Raw genomic sequence first — 19,682 nt, 5'->3', positions numbered from 1 at the left:
ACTCTAATATTTGATTAAATTACAAGTAATGTCCTATAAAACCTTAAGATTTACGGAATAGTCTCGAAATTATACCTAAATTTATAATGATCCAATATTTATATGGTGGGTAGTTAGTGGGCGGATGAATGCGGGACGAATAAGGCCTCAAACCCATCACCTCCCACTACACTTGGCGGGTATGAGGTATGACTTTTTCCATCTACACCCGCCCATAAACGCATACCCATCCCCACCTCAATTAGAATGAGTGTGGTGCGAAATACACGAAATTGTACATGTTTGCCATTCCTAATATCAGGGTTCATTCGGTTACCAAAATAGAAAATATATAACATTATTGACTGAATTTGCAGAAAAATAATTTGATAATTAAAGTAGAAAAGTGGCAATAATTTGATCGATAATGATTCAATTTACCCTAGTTGTAGTTTACCCTAAAATCTCACAATTCTCGGGCTGAATCCAGATTTAGGAAACATTATCCAGTATTCGGCCCGAATAGGACTGACAATGCACAAATTTAAATGGCCCAAAAATACAGCAAATCCAGTAAACCAATCCTCATGATGTCTTTATTTCTCAAGGTATCCACTAGAACACCTGTGTACAACACCTGTGTTATTATACACACTGATTTTGTCATGGGTACAAAGAAAGTCTTTCTTCTTCCTCCAGTAATTACAGATTTGAAGTGCCTAAATCCTACTTACGTACCTTACACTTTAAGACATAGTATTGAACTACGATCGTATTATAAAGTTTTTTAAAATCATTATAATACGACGTCATATTCGCAACATAAAATGTCGGAACACCCGTAACCAAGACCGCAATTTAGTACTACGGTTTAAGGGCTAGTCCCCATCGTCTCCTGACGTCTCTTCAATGAAAGCTGCTTCTGCAATCTCATTTGACAATGGAATCTCTTTATGAACAAGTCAGCCACTCGGTCTATCTCGTCTTCCAGCCTGAACTCTTCCCCTCTACCTTCTTTCGAGTTCTTCACCATCTCGATCACCGAAGCTCCCGAGTCGGCCAACTCCATTTCTTCGGAATCGAAAAGCGAGTGACTGGGGTCTGGGTATTTTTCTTCCTCATCTTCATAGTTGGTCTGCGATGTACTCGGTATCCACATGGCAGCATTGCTGCTGTTGTAAAGAACGATCAACGGGCTTCGTTGATCTCCACTCACATGATCGCCTTCTACCTCATCGGAGATTTTCTCATTGCGCCCCATCAAGGCTTTGAGCTTGTAGGAGAACGAACTCACCAGAAGCTTCCTGTTCTGAAACAAGGAGAAGATGACGAGGCGAGTCTTGATGGCCTTCGTCTTGCTCTTTATGGCCAAGGTTTTGGCCTTCGCCATTGCGGCTAAACCCGTGTTTACCTGCTTCAACAGCCCGCTTGCTTTGTTCCTCATTTTCTTCTTATATTTCACGACAGCAAATCTGATGTTTCTGGTTTTGGTCTGTGCTGTAATGAAAGGGGTTCCAAGGGTTTAAATAATGGATAACGGAAGAGTGGGGGCTAAGGAAGAGAGAGAGAGAAAAGCCATTGGAGTGAAAGTTAAAAGTAGGAAGAGGTTAATGGGAAGGACAAGTGGCTGCATTTCGTGGCTCCGATTGCGGCACGGTGGTTCCCGAGGCTGATAATTTTATTAATTAATATATCAACTTTTTTTTTTAAGATGATAACGTCAAACAATTTAGTTTGACATTATTCAAATAGTGATATTAATTTTGGTGGACAATAGAGTGATAGTATTAATCTTGTGAAAAAGCAAATTGGGTCATCCCCCAATCATTCCTTCCATCACATCCCAACTTTCTGTTCGAAACAAATCATGGAGCAAAGCTGCTGCTTAAATAGATATTTCTTCCTTTGGCTAATAGTAACGATTTCTTTTAAGTATAATATATATATATATATATATGGACTGATCCAATAATATTTTTCGGGACATATATTATGTATTAATAATTAAAAATTTTATACATATAAATACGAATAAAATTTTAATATAAAATTTTAAAGTGGATACCAAAAGTAAAATCAAGTATACACATAAAAAAAGTTTAATTTTTAAAGTGAACACGTACTCATCCTAACATGGACATAGATATGCCACTACATATATATATACACTATCCTAAAAATACATAAAATTAAAGTAATTTTATATAATATAAGTGAATCGATTCTTATATACATATATAACGACACATCTATATGTATATTAAAATGAACACGTGTTTATCTTAAAAATTAAATTTTATTTTACGTTCCTTATCCAATTATGAGAAGTGGTAAATTGGTGGTGTTTGTTGCTTAATGCGATTTTGTTAATCTGTAGAGTGAATCAAATTTCTGACACCTTCCATCACTTTAAAGTTTAAATGAATGATTGGATTCTTTATGTTTTGTTATATTGTTTCAACCTCTGCTACCACTGCCTTCGAAACTACAATCATTCTTCCCTTGTTTCTTACTTTTACATGCTTAGCCCTTAAGTCTGCAAAATTCTTGGTGAAGCTCACCCCCACCTTTCTTACACCTGTCATCCCTTTTTATTACCAAGTGGATATTATCCTAGGGATGACCATGGGTCGGGTGTCGATTAATCTGACCCGAAAATTATATATCTTCTATCGTATTTAAAAAATATATTCCATTTATTCTCCACCCGTGAGGATCTATTAAAATAATATGTCTCACTAAACTTATCACATCAAAATGACAAATTTTAAAATCACTGTAACTTTTATCATATTCTCCAAAATAAAAAAATCCGACTGTCCTGATAGATAAAATAGAAAAACCTGGATGACATACCGGAAAAAAACTGTATTTCCCTTTAAATTATGAACTATATAAGCCTCTCAAGGGCCCCATACGTTATTTCAATAATAAGTAAATTATAGAAATGATTCTTCGACTATGTGATATTATTTTATTAAATCTTTTAACTATTAAAAATTATAAAATAATCTTTTAATTATAGAATATTACTTTGTTTAGTCCATCTATTATTAAAAGTTATAAAATGGTCACTCAACTATTTATTATATTCAAAACTTGTCATTTTCCGTTAAAAAACGATGATATTCTGTGTTGAATGTTAACATGCTAATTGTGATATCATAAAATATGATCTTAGAATCTCATACGGCTATCATATCTCAGTCATCATGTTAACATTCAGCTTTAGTTTTTTAACGGAAAGGGACGGGTTTGAAATATAATGAATAGTCTGTTGATCATTTTGTAATTGTTAACAGTAAAGGGACTTAAGAAAGTAACACTCTATAGTCGGAGGACCGTTTTATAAATTTTAATAGTCGAGAGAATTAATAAAGTAATACCCTATAGTCGGGGGACCACTTATGTAATTTACCCTTCGATAAATATGCCCTGGTCACTGTTATTGTAGGAATGGTATCCCTTCATAGAAAGGGAATTATTGTATCTAACCCCTTGTCTATACCACCAGGCCACATGATCTCTCTTGCATTTGCATGCTATTTTAAGAAAAAAAGTGACGAAGGTATCTCCACCGTCGGTATAGATTAACCAACTAAAATTGGAAAAATATGAAAATAAAACATGTTCTTCATGCTTGAATTCAACTTCCATTATTGATCTTTTCTTTCTTGGATCTTATTCCTGTCCTTGATATCCTTTTCAATTCAGTTCATAGTTTCAGGTTTCGTAAATTCAGTAACATGATACTATAGGTGTTATTATTCGGTTCGACCTTCATAATATGAATTATGTCACGTGATATGAAATCATATTTCGGAGTGATAAAATTTTACCGAATATGTGATCTCAAAGAATAATGATTTCGATTTATGTTCACGTGCCGAAAATAGGAGATATGCAACACTTTTTGGACTGATATAGTTGAGATATTTGCTGGCTTTCCTAGTCCTAGAGCCTTGTTTTACTCTATAGCCATTGGAGCCTATAAATTTGAGTTTGCCAAGTATTTGGAATTTCATTGCTTTAATCACAAAGAGAATGTGCAGTCATGTTGAGGAAGACAGTGAGGTGAGAAGAGGGCCATGGACCACTGAAGAAGATGCTCTCTTAACCCATTACATTGATCATCATGGGGCTGGTCGTTGGATTATGTTGGCAAAATGTGCAGGTACCTAAACTTCTTATCGAACTACAATCTAGTCCTTTTTTTCTTTTATGTATTCCTTGCTGATCCACTTTCAGGTCTCAAGAGGACTGGAAAAAGCTGCAGACTAAGGTGGCTGAACTATATAAACCCCCACGTTAAACGCGGAGACCTGACACTCGAAGAACAGCTCTTGATTCTTGAGCTTCATTCCCAGTGGGGAAACAGGTAAGTTTTATTCAATGATCTAACGCAGATTTGTTTAATACATGTGGCCCTGAGTTTTGTTTATGTCTGTAGGTGGTCGAAAATTGCAGAGCATCTTCCGGGAAGGACGGACAACGCGATCAAGAACTATTGGTTGACGAGGGTGCAGAAACAGACATGCTCTGCTTCTCATTCGAGAGATATGAGTCCTCGAATACCAGAATGCGTAGTCCCTTCATCGTCGACGTTTCCGGGTTCGTTCGCCGCGGAATTCGTGAACATTTCGGAGGAAATCGATCGATTTTCCCAACACCAATCGAGTCTGAACGTGCATGACCAAGTTCGGAATGGAAGTTATGGTGTCGGCGGCAGCGGGCACGGCACGGAAACTATGGCTGTTTCCGGTGAAGGGTGCTGTTGGATATGTGATGAGATGACGGATGGTTTATGGCAATGTGGAGCGTTGGAAGAGATGGGCAACTTTGTGTGATAGTTATAGATTATTGTGTGATGCTGTGGCATAGACCCATCATATAAGGTGATGGATGTGATCTTTAATGGATATGTACCTACTTTAGGAATTAAGCACTGTATTTTTAGGACTGGTTTCTTATAAATCCATATAACAACTTTATTAATTTCAGAGTTTTGATTAGGAATAATCATAGATTGGGTCAAATTTTTTGTCCACTCAAACCCGAATCTAATAATAAACCTCTTCATCCGCATCTAATCCTTAATCTAATAATAAACCTCTTCATTTGAACTCAATCCGAGTTTAAAAGCATTCCACTCGATTTGATCTTTTAGGTCAAAAGCCACACTCAACCCGACCTTTCTCTATATAGAAGAGATTATCATTGCAATTATTTCTAAATACATACAAGATAATTATTATATTATATCATATTAAATTTTTGGATAAGTTACATATTTAGTACCTAAACTAGCAATTTTGATTCATTTTACTACCTAAACTTTCAAAAAAAAATCAAAATTATATCTAACGTTTGGTTTATGTTTCATTTTAGTATACTGTCATTAAAAATAGGCCTGTAAATGAACTGAACATTCAGTGAACCGTTCATGAACCGTGGGGCGGAAAGTTCGTTTATGTGCGTTTATTTATTAAATGAACGAACATGAACAAGATTTTGTGTTCGTTTAATTAAATGAACGAACATGAACATAGGTCTCGTTCGTTCATTTACGTTCGTGAACGTTCGATTATGTTCATTCGATTATGTTCGTTTATGTTCATTCATTTATGTTTAACCCAATCTTCTTAAATCAATTTTGGTGACCAATTTGTAAGTATCTTAAAAATATTAATTAATTTGATATTCTGATGACAAACTCCATAATTAACCCAATTTTATTTGGAGATTAAATCCAATATGTTAACCCGTGAGGCACCTCGCACCTATATTTATTTTCCCCTTTTTTTCCCCAAACCCTAGTGTTCACTGGAGAGTGAAGATGATCGCTGAAAGCTTCAAAACAAGTTATATTATAGTGCAATCTGAAGTTTTACAGGTCTGTTTTCATCTCTTTCTCTGTTTTATTTAGCTTAATAGTTAATATGTAAAGTTATTGCGGGTATCTTCACATTTAAAACTCAAGAAAACATCATACTTCTTTCTAAAAATAGATGGGAAGATAAAGGTAACAATCGGAAGTATATGAGCATCAGTAAAGAGAAAAATATATAGAATTTGTCATAAAACAAAACAAAGGTTTCTATGTGATTTCTGAAAAAGAGTGTAATAGCGGAAGTAATGGGTTTTCCAGGAAGAACTCATTAATAAGTAGAAAATACACTTTGACAATGGACTTTTGTTTTCATAGTTCTTGTGTGATCTTTAGTTGTAAAGTAGACTTTAGGTACGTTAAAATTTTGAATAGTGGTTTAACAATAATATTAGTTACGATACGTAGCATCGAAGGGATTTCGGATCTATGTTATTGTATTGAGTCCAATTTGTACTGTTCAAAATCTTCATGCTGTTAAATTTTCTACTTTGTCAACGGAAATGATCATTATCAACAAACCTCACTAAAATCTGACATTGATGTCACAAAACTTTTAGCCGGCGAATTTATTAGAATAACGTAGTGGAAAATGATTGTTCATATGTAATCATGGACCATTAAGATAAATGTTATAGCGTTAAATTAAAGTCGTGTGAATCATTTAATATCTTTAAAAGATCGATCGAAATATTTGATATCTTCAAACATTTCATCACTGCTAATCAGCTCTTACGTTATTTATCACTGTATATTTGGTTGATTTGCATTGTCGACTATTTTTCATGAAAGAACAATGGAAGGTAGGGTCTCCAACGTTTATGTTCGTGTTCATTTATATTCGTGTTCGTTTATGTTCGTGTTCGTTTATGTTCGTTTATTTATTAAATGAACGAACATGAATAAGTTATATTCCTTAATAAACGAACATGAACAAAAAAATTGTTCATTTATGTTCGTGTTCGTTTATTTATTAAATGAACGAACATGAACATATCTCCGTTTATGTGCGTTCGGTTCGTTTACAGGCCTAATTAAAAACTTAACGCATTTAATATCGAAACTATCAATTTTGACCCGTTTTAGTTCATAAACTTATAATTTTGTTCAAAATTTAATGTTACGTTTTAAAGGAGGGTACAAAAATGAAACAAAAACTAAACTTTAAGTATGATTTTAAAAAAATTAAAAGTTTAAGTGCTAAAACATACCAAAACCGATAGTTTACTAAACACAGAGTTTACCCCAACGTTTTTTCCCCCTTAAACCCAATCTTTAAAAATCTTTGATCCGGCCCATCACGAACCCGAATTTTTAAAATAAAATAAAATCAACCTAAACGAAAAAAGTCAGGTTAGAACCCATCGAGTTTAGATAAAATGCCCATCCCTAATTTCAATTGGCCCAATAGATGAAAGGTTGATCAATCCATGGGCTACGTAGGTTGCGGCCTACCCTAGAAACATCCTTGTGTCCTTGGCGGGCATTCTCGTACATAAATTAGATCCCATAACTTGCAACAATGATACCTAAATGGGGTTGGGGCCTAACACAGCATATGCAGGCACACGGTCAATTTCTTTTGCGTTCGTTGAATCCGAAAGCAGCCTGTTACTCTACATGATCGACCAACAACGCTAAACAAGAACAAGAAGGATGCGAAGTTTTCGAAAACGGAGTATCGGACGCAAACAAGAAGCCCCATCGATTGAAACAAGCACACAAGTCGCGAAACAAACAATGCTAAAGCCACAGAAGAAGGCCGGAGCAGTATCGGGTAACCTAATCGAAAACAAATTGACCAAGACGAGGTTAAAGAACCGCAGATGAAAGAAGCAGGAATTTAGTTGAGCGCACTCTTTAGCAACACAACACAACACAACACAGAATCGAAGACAAGGACTGCATTTCATTCAACGATTGTAATCAGAAGAACCATCGTCACCTTACTTTGTACGAGATTATTCGGCTCGAGATAAAGAAATAAAATGAATGACGATCATATTGAAACAAAAATTAGCATCTTAAAGCAACTGTAACCTAACCAGAAACATAAGAAAAACTCAACTTTGTTCTGTGAAATTCCTATTCCACAAAGGTTCGGTAACCCTGTATACGAGTCTGATTAATTCCGGTCACAAAACTACCGACACACGGCAGACGGAAGCCTCGAATTGAATGATTTCTTTAGACCTTGTAGCAAGTTGAAATTCCGTTTCTACTACCTCTGCTGAAAGTCAAAATGCCAACAAGTCAAGCTCACAAATCTGGACTCGATCATAATACAGAAATCTTAAATTAGACCCTTTTCTTTCATCTGTTTGGTTGCTGAGAATTTAGCAGAAATAGAGAAGAGAAGAAGGTGGAATTGTTTTTGAATTAAAGAAAATTTACCTTGCCGTTTTCAGCCAACTCCGGGACCTTGTAAGAATCCACTGTTACCTCCGTCAGCCACAACCCAGGAAACAAGTACTGTAGCCAAAACAATAAAACAACAAAAATGGATAAAGAAATAAAGAAAAACAACAAAAACAATCGGTAAAGTAAAAATTTAAGAAGAAGAAGAAGAAACTTACATCCAATTGCTTCTGAACGTTACGTGGGCGTTTCTTTGGCCTTCTAGGAGGGCGGTGGCCAACAATGGCCTTGAAATCCTCTTCGATCTCCTCCTTTGATAGCGACACCGAGAATTTCGGTCGGGGTCTTTTCTTATCGGCGGCGGGCGGAGCCGATGCTAACGACGGTCCCTTGTCTCTTACTCTGGGTGACTTAAACACCTCATTCGTCATCGGAGAACTGTAATTGTTGTTAGTTACTTCTCCGTCAACCGGAGCCTTACACGCGGCACGCCTTGTCCTGAGATTCCACGGCCTCGGCTCTACCTCTACCGCAGGCGATTCTTCCCTTTCTTTCTCTTTTACTTTCTGCTTATTTTTAGGCTCTTCGATTTCGTCATCCTCGTCGTCTGCTTCGTCGGACACTTCGTCTCTAAAAATTGCACCTTTGATCTCATCCGCCGCCGTTTTAAGATCCTTCATGATCTTCTCCCTAACTGCCACGATCCCCGCCGCCGCCGCCTCTCCATTCGGTATCACCAACCGCTGCTCTCTTGCACAATCGGTGTTCTTTCTGCTGGGAGACGACGACGACTCCGATTCGCGCCGCCGCATTCCACCAACCACCAAACTCTCAAGATTCGACGGGGGAGATCGGCGCCTTTGAACGACGCGACGACGACAATGCTGGTATTGATCAACATCGACGGAGGTAGCGGCGGATGAGTCGGTGGCGTTTGAAACATCGTCGGGTTTCATACACCTGAGATGTCTCCGATTTCCCCACTTCAAACAGGGAAGGACGAAATTGTGAAGAGGTTTTGATCTCTGGGGTCCCATCGCCATCTCTCTCTCACCAGAACATACCATTGATCGCATCACCGAACGAGCTCAATCTTTAACACCAAGAAAATAATTCAAAAAACGAAGCTTTTTTCTCTCTCTGAATTCCCGATGAAAAAAAATATGATTTCCCTTTTCTTTTTCAACTGCTTCAAAGAAATTTTCTTTAGTATCCTGCCGACGGTAGGTATCTTTGCTATGCCGATCGCCGGGAAAGCGCAGAGCGAGTTTTCGCCATATGATAGATTATGAGGGAGTGAGGGAAAAGGGAGGGGGGGCTATTTTAACGTTCAGGTTATGAGATTTCTGGGGGTCTTATTGTAATTTCATATTTTTAATTAGGGGGTATTCTACTAAAATGCACCGCGGTGTATAAGGTTACCGGGATTGGGGATTTCTTGGGTGAAAGCGTCCTTTTCGAGTTGGCGAAATTACACGTTTGTACTCAACATTTTAGATCAATTTCTTCTCCTAGTCCCTGTAATGTACTTAACTTAGGAGCTAGTCCTTATAATCTGGTTTGATTGTTTTTAATATTTTAATTTTAATCTAAATGATAGATATGAAATAGTTTATGTAAAATTTTGTTATTAGACTATGCACAATGGTTAACTATAGAGACTAATTGATCAAATTATATAAATCAAATCTATAACCTCTGTCTTGCATGGTAATTGATATAATTTTTACTTATTTTTGTTAGAGGTAAAAAAATTAATTTTACTTTTATTTTTTAAAAAAATTTAAACTATTCTAATCATGAATTAGAGGTTCAAACTTTAAGCTCGACTTGAGTTTTAAAATTTTGAATAATCAAATATTAAAACTAAATCATTTTTTGGCTTTAACTAAATAATTTGATTATTTAGTTTAAATTATTTTTCACTAATTCGACTCAACTCTATCAATACTCACCCTGAGAGTACTTAAAAGTAAGCAGCATGCACGAGAAACGCTAAATCTATTGATAGAAAAAAAAAATCAACACGCATTAACCATTTCTACGCATCTTAAAAATTTCTTGCCACCAACAAATATTTTGATCAGCCTTAACTTGACAACTGATTCAAGCGTCCCGGAAAGAGAGAGACAACGGTTTTCATTGCGAAAGAGCGATGAGTATGAAGGAAAAATCACGGCTGCCTTCTGGAGCGGGGCAAGAGAGCAAGAAGAATCTTTTTCCTCGGGCCCTGCAAATCAAACCAGCTTCATCAGAGACGATTCGAAACCGTTCGATTCCTACTTCATAGTGCTTACTCTTAAAGCGGTCACGATAAGCAGCCTCGTGACCGGAAAATGAATGGAAAGATGTCTTGCGCAGCCGGTAATCTAAATTAAAGCAAAAGATGTCTAGGCACAAGACAGTTATGATGTGTACTTGGGTGCTCAAATCATTCCCAGATATGTGCCCATATCCTAAAAGATTATTTAAAAGGGTTTTAAATTGAAGCCTGATGAAGAAAGCGCTATACGTACTAGACAATTTCAACTTTGTGAATCTAACTCGTAGGAAATCTATGATCCTATATGCGGATCAGTTATTAATTTCAGCACATCAATTATGAAAATGAAGAACAAAAATTTAACAATAAATAATTCAAATACAGAAAAGGGTAAAATACCATTGGTATTCCTAGCTCTTTAAGGTCGTTTTCCCCCATCTGCTTCAGTGCAGTCATGTCTACCTGAGTAAAATACCCAATAGACAGATCAGCTGAACGAGGAGAATACAGAAAAAAAAAAGCACAAAACAAGCAATTCTCCAATCAAAACCAATTTTCAGGTCCATGATATTTCTCTGCATACAATCAGTTTGGAAACATCAGTAAGCAAATGTCTGAAGATACTTGACATTGCTTTATAAATTTGGTTTTAAAAGGCGCAAGGCACACCTAGGCGCAAAAGGTCATTGTAGCCTAGGCGCAAGGCGCGCGCCTTTCGTAGGCGAGGCACACTTTTATACTAAAAAACCTATAAATTAGTTATGGAACGTATTTTATACTAAAAACAATATTATAAACATATCTATGCTAAAAAGTTTATAAATTAATTGTATTAGTATATTTATACTCATTACCCACCGATTAACTCCTAAAATACTTGTCTACAATGTATTGATTTATACTTAAAGTTTTTAATATTTAAAACTATTATTTTATTTATTTTTATAAACAAATTTTAATCCCTTTCACCAAAATCTACACTGTTATTCATTTATACTTAATGTTTTTAATATTTAAAGCTATTATTTCATTTATTTTTAAATGATACAAATTTATTTTATTATCAATTTAAAATTTGTAATTATTATAAAAAATAATTTTTATATTTAATAAAATTTATTTAGTAATTAATATTTAATTTAATATTTTATTACTTTAAAAATTAAAATTAATTATGTATTATTAAATAGCTAAATTTCTAAAAAAAGCATATACTTTGGGTTAAAAGTAGACAAAGGGTGGAAAAGGTTATAATGGTTTGTTATAAATAAATAAACATTAGAGTTGGACTATAAATTTGGGCTATAGGGTTAGGCTTGTCAAATATTAGGGTTAAGAAATGATAAAATGTGATAAAAGAAAGAATTTTCTAGACTTCTTTAACCGTCTTCTTCCTCTCTTACTACTGCAATTCTTTTTTTTATCTTCTTTCTTTTTTAGTCTGTTCTACTTCCTATTAATATCTTTAAAAAAAATCCGAAAGGCGCTGCGCCCGGCGCCTAAAGCCCAGAGGCGCGCGCCTCTTGTATCTCGCTTTGTCTCATCCCAGGTGGGCGCATCTTCAGTGCATGGCTGCGCCTCGCGCCTAGGCGCGCCTTTTAAAACCAAGTTTATAAACTTATCTGAGATGCATTCCTCATCATAAGATTAAATCTATGAGCTCCACAATGGAAGTCTCTTGATCTAACCACTGGATTTCCATTTTTTGCAACATAAAACATAGACTAATCTTTGCTTCTATAAAGTTCCATGTTTAGTCTTATTTTGACAAATGTGTGTAGACATCTTTACATTAAGAACAACATCTGCCAGGACCAAGCTATAAATATATAACAAGAAAGGATGAATTCAAAAGTTAATACTGATGAGTAATCCCAAATGCTACCAAGATCATTTGACATGTAACAGATAAGATGCTAGAATCATGATTGAAAATAATTTTTTCAATCAGAAAATCACCAAACATCCCAAATTGATGAAGATGAAAGAAACATCCTACCATCTTACATTCGCACTAAACTACTGTCGTACACAAAAGAAAACAAGTAACAAGCAACAAATTACCAAGAAGAAATAACATATCAAATGAATATGCATCTTTGTTCTTAGCTGATTAGTCTTTCAAAGCATCCCTGAACACCTTTTTTTCTTTCAAAAAATAAAGAATTTATCCTTACTAAGAATTGAAGGCAATAGATCACTTACTTCTTCTGCCTTGAAAGTGATCACATACTTCCCCAGCCCTAGTGACTGCAGCAAGCCTTCAACAGTTTGTTGTTCAACACCCTATACAGCATCCAGCCAAAGGCGGGGGGAGGGTAAGAAAATCCTAAGCACCACTCTTTATAAATCAAGGTATGTGTATAACTATTTTTAAAGAGTCTTTAAGACCACATAAATAGATTTTATGCATGATCTGGAAAGCAAACAACATTAAGTACTAGATAAAAACAGGGTTGGAAGTTAGCAAAAATATTGTGTGAATCAAGGAGGTCAAGAAAGCAGAGGTACTGGCAGAGAGGAAGATCATATAATGGTCCAGATTTAATGAGCAAAAGAAACAATAAGCAAAATCTTTCATAGAGAAGATTCTTTGTTTATATTATGAGAGGTAGTTAAATGGGGTGGGGTCAGAGGGGTTTGTGAAGAACACGTAGCTCCTACTACTGGAAATTTTATAATGTAATACCACTACATTAGGCATCTTACCATACAGTTTCAAAGAAACCCCAACTGCTACTTGTTCAGAACTAAAAGCGACCGCACCAAAAATACCAACATGATTGTCACCTAAACATTGTGATGTTATAGTTTCCAAAGGACAATTTGAATATCAAACATAAAATTAGAGGATTCTTAAACTTTTAGCATTTTGTTCCATAGTCAACTGAAAGTAGAAAGATCTAGACAAGTTACAATATTCTTATCTACCTCGGATAAAAATATTTTATGATAGGTCTAGACTTTCCAAGCATGGTGATCTGAGAATAAAACTAACATATTTCTTTTTACTGTTTAAAAAATGAAAACGTGATAAATTTTTATACAAAGTACATCACGAGTTATATGGTAAAGAACAGACTGAATACATGAACATAAGCAGACGTTCACAACAAAATATAGTCAGAAAAATTGATGTAAAAGGGGTTAGTTGCATGATTCACAGGTAGAACAGAAAGTTCATGGAAAATAATACATACCGTGAATGAAGGGTTTTGTAAAATGCTACTTGGAGGGGGAATCGGACATGGAATTTTGGGGCCTGGTGGTGGCATGGGTTTTGCTGAAGTGGTTGGCAATCTGGACTTCGTAACGAAAGATGTTGTACTCACAGGCCCTGGAGCATCAAGAACATCTTTGCCCATGTATGAAACTGTTCTGACATCATCAATTGTCCTGCTTACTTGCCTTCTCTGAATCTCTCCAACATTTCTTTGGGGAGATAAACCTCTAGAAGCACCCATTACTCTTTCTGGAGAACGTTGTCTTAGATGATCTAAGGTCCAAGGAGAATAAGAACTTCTTGAAGTGGTAACACGAGGCAAATCATTCGCATTTCTTGTGGAAGGAATTCTGCTCAATATACTAGTTTCCCTAGACCCCACTCTCGCCCCCAGTTCAGGAATTCGCTCCCTAGAATCAGGCATTTGATGTTTCTCATAAGGCTGTCCCATTCTTGACAACTTTTCACGAAGATCCATATCCTTCTGGTTTTCATCACTCCGAGCTTGGTTAAGCACATTCTTTTGCATGAGTTTAAATCGAAGGTCATTTTTACCAATGTGAACAGCTTTTTTCCACACAAGAATGAAGTGACATTAGTAATTGCATAAACAATTCATAGAACAGGAAAACAAAGATTTTGCAACACGGGAAAAAGTTTGTTACCATTCAAGCCATTGGCATTCAAGCTTGAAGTATAGCCATCACCTCTTTGTCTGTCGAAAAGGCAAACCAGCACAATATCTTTTTATACAAGTAATTCATTGATAAACTAATAAGGTGAAAGTTTACAAACATAGAAATAAATGCCAAAGGCAGGGCAATGTATTACTTCTCGTGGCCTATGTGGGCTGCGACAATTTATTTTTCTTACAGAATCCTCGTCAAACAAATATCCAACAGTCGACATGGAAACAGGATGCAGTCCTGAACTCCAAATATGCAAATAATATTGAAGAAAAAAATTAACATATTAACGTAACGTCTAATAGCCAATCTCAAGTCCGGGCAACCCATGTAACGGAACATATTGTTCCAGTTGAAAACCCCCCTAAACTAACAGTCTAATTTGCAAGCTCCATATGACATGAATACAACAGTCTTATTATCTTCCACAAGGAAATACAAGAAAATACTTTTGCACAAGCACCAATCCAACATAGCAAAGCAAGATATAGAAATGCTGATAAACCAACAGAAAAATTCTTAAAAGCATACCGTTTGTTATTCAGCTGTCTCCCGTGCAACAAAGAACTATCTCCGTTGCCCCCCAACCTATCCCTTACAGACCGCTTACTTCCAGAAACAGGATGAGAATCAGAAAAATCACCACCGGAAGCAGGTCCAGCCCTCTTCACCACCTACATCAACATAATCAGTAAAGTTCAACAAACCAGACCAAAAAAAATAGGGGAACTACACCGGCATTTTTTTAATAACAAGCTTAAATACTTCAATGAGGAAGAAGGAAAAACCTACCATGATATGCTAAATCATTTGAAGCCAATCTGGATACAATTTATGCTCAAAGGATAAAATCTTACTAGTTTCAAGCTTATTTCACAAATTTTACTAGCAAACAAACAAATATACTTGAACATCATCACCAAAAATTACGAAAAAGAAAGAAAAAACATTAAGAGGGAATTAAAGTGAAACAAATACCTGACCAGTACGACCGAGAGTAATAGTAACACGACCACGCGAAGGTTCTGCCATGAAGAAACCCTAGACAAGTTAAAGATCGATTAATCGGTTCTTTCGGTAATGACTTCTGAAAGGTGAACAAAAATGATGCTTAACATAGCCTTTTCAAATAAAAAGCGTGTAAGCGCAGGAACCCTAAAACACCTAAATGACTACAAATTAGCCGGGGTTTTTTAGAAATCGAAATGCAAATTAAAAGTCAGCGTTTTAAGAGTAAAACTCTAGTTGGGAAATTTTAGGGCTTCCCAAAGAGAGAATCTGAACGTAGAAGAAAAAGGAAAAGAGACGAACGGAGGTCGTCGAGACTCGAGAGGAATGTGGTGCTGTCACTGGAATTTTTTTCAGTGCGGTTGATCTTGTATGCTCATTTCAATATAAGACGTCCGATTCGTCTAATAACCGGGGGACATTCATATACTATTTTGTCCCTATTGTTCTTTATTTGCTTCTTGTTAAAATAAGTTTGATTTTATTGTGACTTTTGTCTTTATAGTACTCTTAATTTATTATTTTTGTTAACGTATTTTTGTATTAATATAATTTTCAAATTTATTTAATTGTATTATTGTTTAAAATATTATTTAAGGTTTTAATTTGGTGTTTAGGGTTTAAAATTTGTTAGTTCTTATGAACAATCAAAATAAGCCAAGAGAGGTGAATTGATATTTTAAGAAATTTGGGGAAACGATCGAAAAATAAATTTTTTGCACAATAATTTAGAGTGATTCGATTTTATAAATTAAAGTTTACATCTACTACCTAGCATTCATACTAAGAATTTCTCAAATCCACTAGATCTGCTAACCTTTGAGGACAATGTGTAACCTTACAATGACACACAAGGATTATACCCCAAATCCTTACTTACACACTTTCCACAAGATGACTTACAAATAAAGCAAACAAAGAGAAAATCTCACAAGATAAATATGTTTGCACAAATTAAACACTCACCCAATACGCACTTGAGCAAAATGAATAATTATACGCAAGAGTGTTTACAACAAAGAATTTGAAAAATAAAGCATAAAACAAAACTTTGATGTTGGTAGATTGATTCAATATGATTCTTGTCGACCTTGTGAAACTTTGACATTTAATTTATATATTTTCTATTAATTCTAGCCGTTTGGAGCCGTTAGAGATCATTATAATTATTACCTATAATAAAAAAAACAACAATTATTGCACAAAGGATCGATCATTTGGTGAAAGGGATTAATACTTTTCATCGAGGGATCAATCCTTTTGGTGAAGGGATCGATCCAAAAGTTTATGAAATACAATGGATTGATCTTTTTTCAAGGGGATTGATCATTTGAACAAAAAATACTTGAAAACTCGACTTTAAAGCGCGAAAACGATAGAATATATTTTTGAAAAAAGTTCGAATAAGTTGGAAAATATTTAAAACATATTTTCAAGTTAATTTGGACTTTGAATTATTTTTCATAAATTCAATTAAGTCCAAAACCAAATTTTGCAATTTATTGTTATATCAAAATCTTATTCAACAGAGTTTATAGATTATATCTTAGAGGGCTATAATTTAGGTTATAGGGTTTAGAATTTAATATTTTAAGTAGGGTTAGGGTATAGAATGATGTAATTGAACAACTCAAATGGTTAAATTGATACGAAAATACGATATGAGTGAAAATGATAAAGTATGTATACTATAAGGGCAAAAGTGACCATTAAGCTTCTTTTTTTTTTAAATCAAGGGTTAATTATGTATTTAGTATCTAAACTATTAGTTTTGATCTATTTTAATACCCAAACTTTTAATTTTTTCAAAATCATACCTAAATTTTAGTTTTTATTTCATTTTAGTACACATGTTCAAAATTTAACGTTATTTTTTGGAAAAAAATGAAAGTTTAGGTACTAAAATGGGTTAAAATTGATAGTTTAGGTACTAAACGTGTTAAGTTTTTAACATCGGGGTACTAAAATAAAACAAAAACTAAACATTATGTATGGTTTTGAAAAAATTAAAAATTTAGGTACTAAAACAGATAAAAGTTATAGTTTCAATGCTAAATGCGTAGTTTATCCAAAAATCAATTAAATCCTCTGCTCTTAATTGAATTTTGACAAAAAAGACATTAGAGGTCCATGTACTTAAAAAAATCAATGTGATCATCGCATTATTTTTCTCTTAATGTGATCCTCTAACTCATAAAATAAATTTAATGTGGCCCTTTGACCAACTTTTTTTGTCGTTGACTGTTACGGTGCTGATGTGACAGATTGTGGTACTAATGTGGCGGTCCATAGTGTTGACGTGGCAATCCACTGTAGTTGATAACGTGATCAATAACATGATAGATACACTAAATTGGTAACTTAAACATGTCAAATAAACTGTCACATCAGTATCGTGAACTGCCACATCAACATTTTTTATGATCAAATGAACAAAAACATTGATTAAATGGCAGAAAAAAAAAACGAAGGATACGTTAATTTCTTCTCAAAAGTAAAGAGACCTCTTATACATTGTTTTGAAAACCGGACCGGCCGGTTCAATCGGGAATCGCTGTCTAGTCCGGTCCAATCTACACCGGTTGAACCGTTATTAGTGAACCGGTCAGAACCGCTATTAGTGAACCGGTCAGAACCGCTGAACCGTTCAAACCGGACCGGCTAAAAATCGGAAAAAACCGAGAAAACCGCCAATTTTGTTTTTTTTTAAATTAAATCAAACGACGTCGTTTGTTAAACGAGCCAAGTCGAACTCGAGTATTGCTGAGCTCGACTCGAACTTGAAAACTTTAAAAGTAAGCTCAACTCGACTCAAACTCACGAGCTAAAATTTATCAAGTTCAACTCAAACTCGAAATATAATATTGAAACTTGAACTCGAAAAGGCTTGAACTCAAAAAAAAATTAGAAGCTCGATTGAAGCCTAAAATTCGAGATTGATTGAAGTGAGAGAATAATTCACTCAGTGTTCACCAAAAGGCTCCATGATTTTGAATGTCAAATTACATATATTATTTATAGAAGTTAGTTGGGATGTTCTTCTATGTTTCTTAGCCATGTGAGATTGTTTTGTTATCATATTTTTACTATTTAGACTTTTGGGATACTCTTCTATGTTTCTTAGCCATGTGGGATTATTTTTAAAAAAAAATTAAACCAAACAATATTATTTTGTTATGATTTTTTTAGCCCTAAATTTATTTTTTAATTATAGTTATATAATTATATTTATTATTTATTATGTTTTACCTTAATTATTATGTTGTAGTTAATTTGAATCATTTTGTTTCACTTGATTTTATGGTTTTTAACTTATATATGTTATAACTTGCTTTGAATATAACTTGTTATATAAAAAATTATTTTTTATTAAATATTTTTAGTATTTTTATTTAATTTTTTAAATAATTATGACATCGTTCGGTTCTTCCGACCGGTCGGATCGGTTCGACCGATTAAACCAATAAATCGATAGCATGACCGATTCGCTAACCGATCCGGTTCTGAAAACCATGCTCTTATACTCTTTACCTTGAATTTTCAATTGAAATTTAATCAAGTTATTTAGTTGCATTGATTTTGAGTATATTAACGAGGTATTCAATCTTCAATGGAAGATGATATCATCAATTTTATTAATATAATTATAAATATGTAAATTTATAAAAATCTAGAAAAACAATGTATATATATAGTGTAAAGTACACAAATGATCATTCAACTATAAGATATTATTTTATTAAGTTTTCGAATATTAAAAGTTATAAAATGGTCATCCGAATATAAAACGTTATTTTGTTGAATTTATTGATTATTAAAAGTTACAAAATGATCACTTAACTATTAATTATGTTTCAAACTGGTAATTTTATGTTAAAAATTAACGTTATTTTGAGCTAAACTTTAACATATTACTATGATATGTAGGGATGGCAACAGGTCGGGTTTTTGGTCAACCCGACCCAACTTGAAAATAGGTATCCTCCACCCGATCCTCACCCGTCCCAAAAATTTTATATCATACATTCGACCCAGTATAAATTAAGAATTTAATTAAAAAAATAATAATTTTTAAGAAATTATATTATTATCCTCAGGTCAGGTCGAGCTGGAGTTTTTCACCCTCCATTTGAACTCGACCCGACCTAACACCTTAAAAATCTGACCCGAACTCGATTTTTTTAAATCTGACTTTATCGAGTCGGGTCGGGTCAAAACCCGTCAGATTCAGGTTAAATATCCATCCCTAATGATATGATAAAATTTGATCTTAGAATC

At 34.5% G+C, this 19,682-nt stretch overlaps 4 protein-coding genes across 6 annotated transcripts; 1 reads left to right on the top strand and 3 right to left on the bottom strand.

Annotated features, from left to right (window-relative positions):
- Nucleotides 1–824: 824 nt before the first annotated feature.
- On the bottom strand, nucleotides 825–19,550 carry LOC120216106. Its single transcript, XM_039213618.1, has 3 exons — nucleotides 19,545–19,550; nucleotides 11,872–11,883; nucleotides 825–1,429 (listed from the first exon to the last, which is right to left on the bottom strand). The coding sequence occupies exon 3, from the start codon at nucleotides 1,421–1,423 to the stop codon at nucleotides 851–853; it is 573 nt and encodes a 190-aa protein (XP_039069549.1). The 5' UTR covers nucleotides 1,424–1,429; nucleotides 11,872–11,883; nucleotides 19,545–19,550; the 3' UTR covers nucleotides 825–850.
- On the top strand, nucleotides 4,024–4,826 carry LOC120215825 (MYB-like transcription factor EOBI). Its single transcript, XM_039213374.1, has 3 exons — nucleotides 4,024–4,153; nucleotides 4,228–4,357; nucleotides 4,430–4,826. Exons 1-3 carry the CDS (start codon nucleotides 4,024–4,026, stop codon nucleotides 4,824–4,826), a joined length of 657 nt encoding a protein of 218 aa, XP_039069305.1.
- On the bottom strand, nucleotides 7,844–9,525 carry LOC120216103. The gene is made up of 3 exons (XM_039213617.1): nucleotides 8,443–9,525; nucleotides 8,261–8,338; nucleotides 7,844–8,096 (listed from the first exon to the last, which is right to left on the bottom strand). Exons 1-3 carry the CDS (start codon nucleotides 9,298–9,300, stop codon nucleotides 8,088–8,090), a joined length of 945 nt encoding a protein of 314 aa, XP_039069548.1. The 5' UTR covers nucleotides 9,301–9,525; the 3' UTR covers nucleotides 7,844–8,087.
- LOC120216102 lies at nucleotides 10,207–15,808 on the bottom strand. Of its 3 annotated transcripts, none has more exons than XM_039213615.1 (8): nucleotides 15,708–15,808; nucleotides 15,375–15,437; nucleotides 14,928–15,070; nucleotides 14,376–14,425; nucleotides 13,688–14,277; nucleotides 12,693–12,773; nucleotides 10,887–10,949; nucleotides 10,207–10,454 (listed from the first exon to the last, which is right to left on the bottom strand). In XM_039213615.1, exons 2-8 carry the CDS (start codon nucleotides 15,426–15,428, stop codon nucleotides 10,398–10,400), a joined length of 1,038 nt encoding a protein of 345 aa, XP_039069546.1. In that variant the 5' UTR covers nucleotides 15,429–15,437; nucleotides 15,708–15,808; the 3' UTR covers nucleotides 10,207–10,397. The 3 variants fall into 3 exon arrangements, with proteins under 3 accessions (XP_039069546.1, XP_039069547.1, XP_039069545.1); XM_039213616.1 differs by having other exon boundaries at nucleotides 12,665–12,773; nucleotides 15,375–15,510; nucleotides 15,622–15,807; XM_039213614.1 differs by having other exon boundaries at nucleotides 15,375–15,510; nucleotides 15,622–15,807.
- Nucleotides 19,551–19,682: the final 132 nt, after the last annotated feature.

Source organism: Hibiscus syriacus, unplaced genomic scaffold (genome assembly GCF_006381635.1).
Source record: "Hibiscus syriacus cultivar Baekdansim isolate YM2019G1 unplaced genomic scaffold, ASM638163v2 tig00110156_pilon, whole genome shotgun sequence".
NCBI classification, from domain to species: domain Eukaryota; kingdom Viridiplantae; phylum Streptophyta; class Magnoliopsida; order Malvales; family Malvaceae; genus Hibiscus; species Hibiscus syriacus.
The sequence above is the reverse complement of the archived record's forward strand: the minus strand, read 5'-3'. Positions and strand labels throughout refer to the sequence as shown.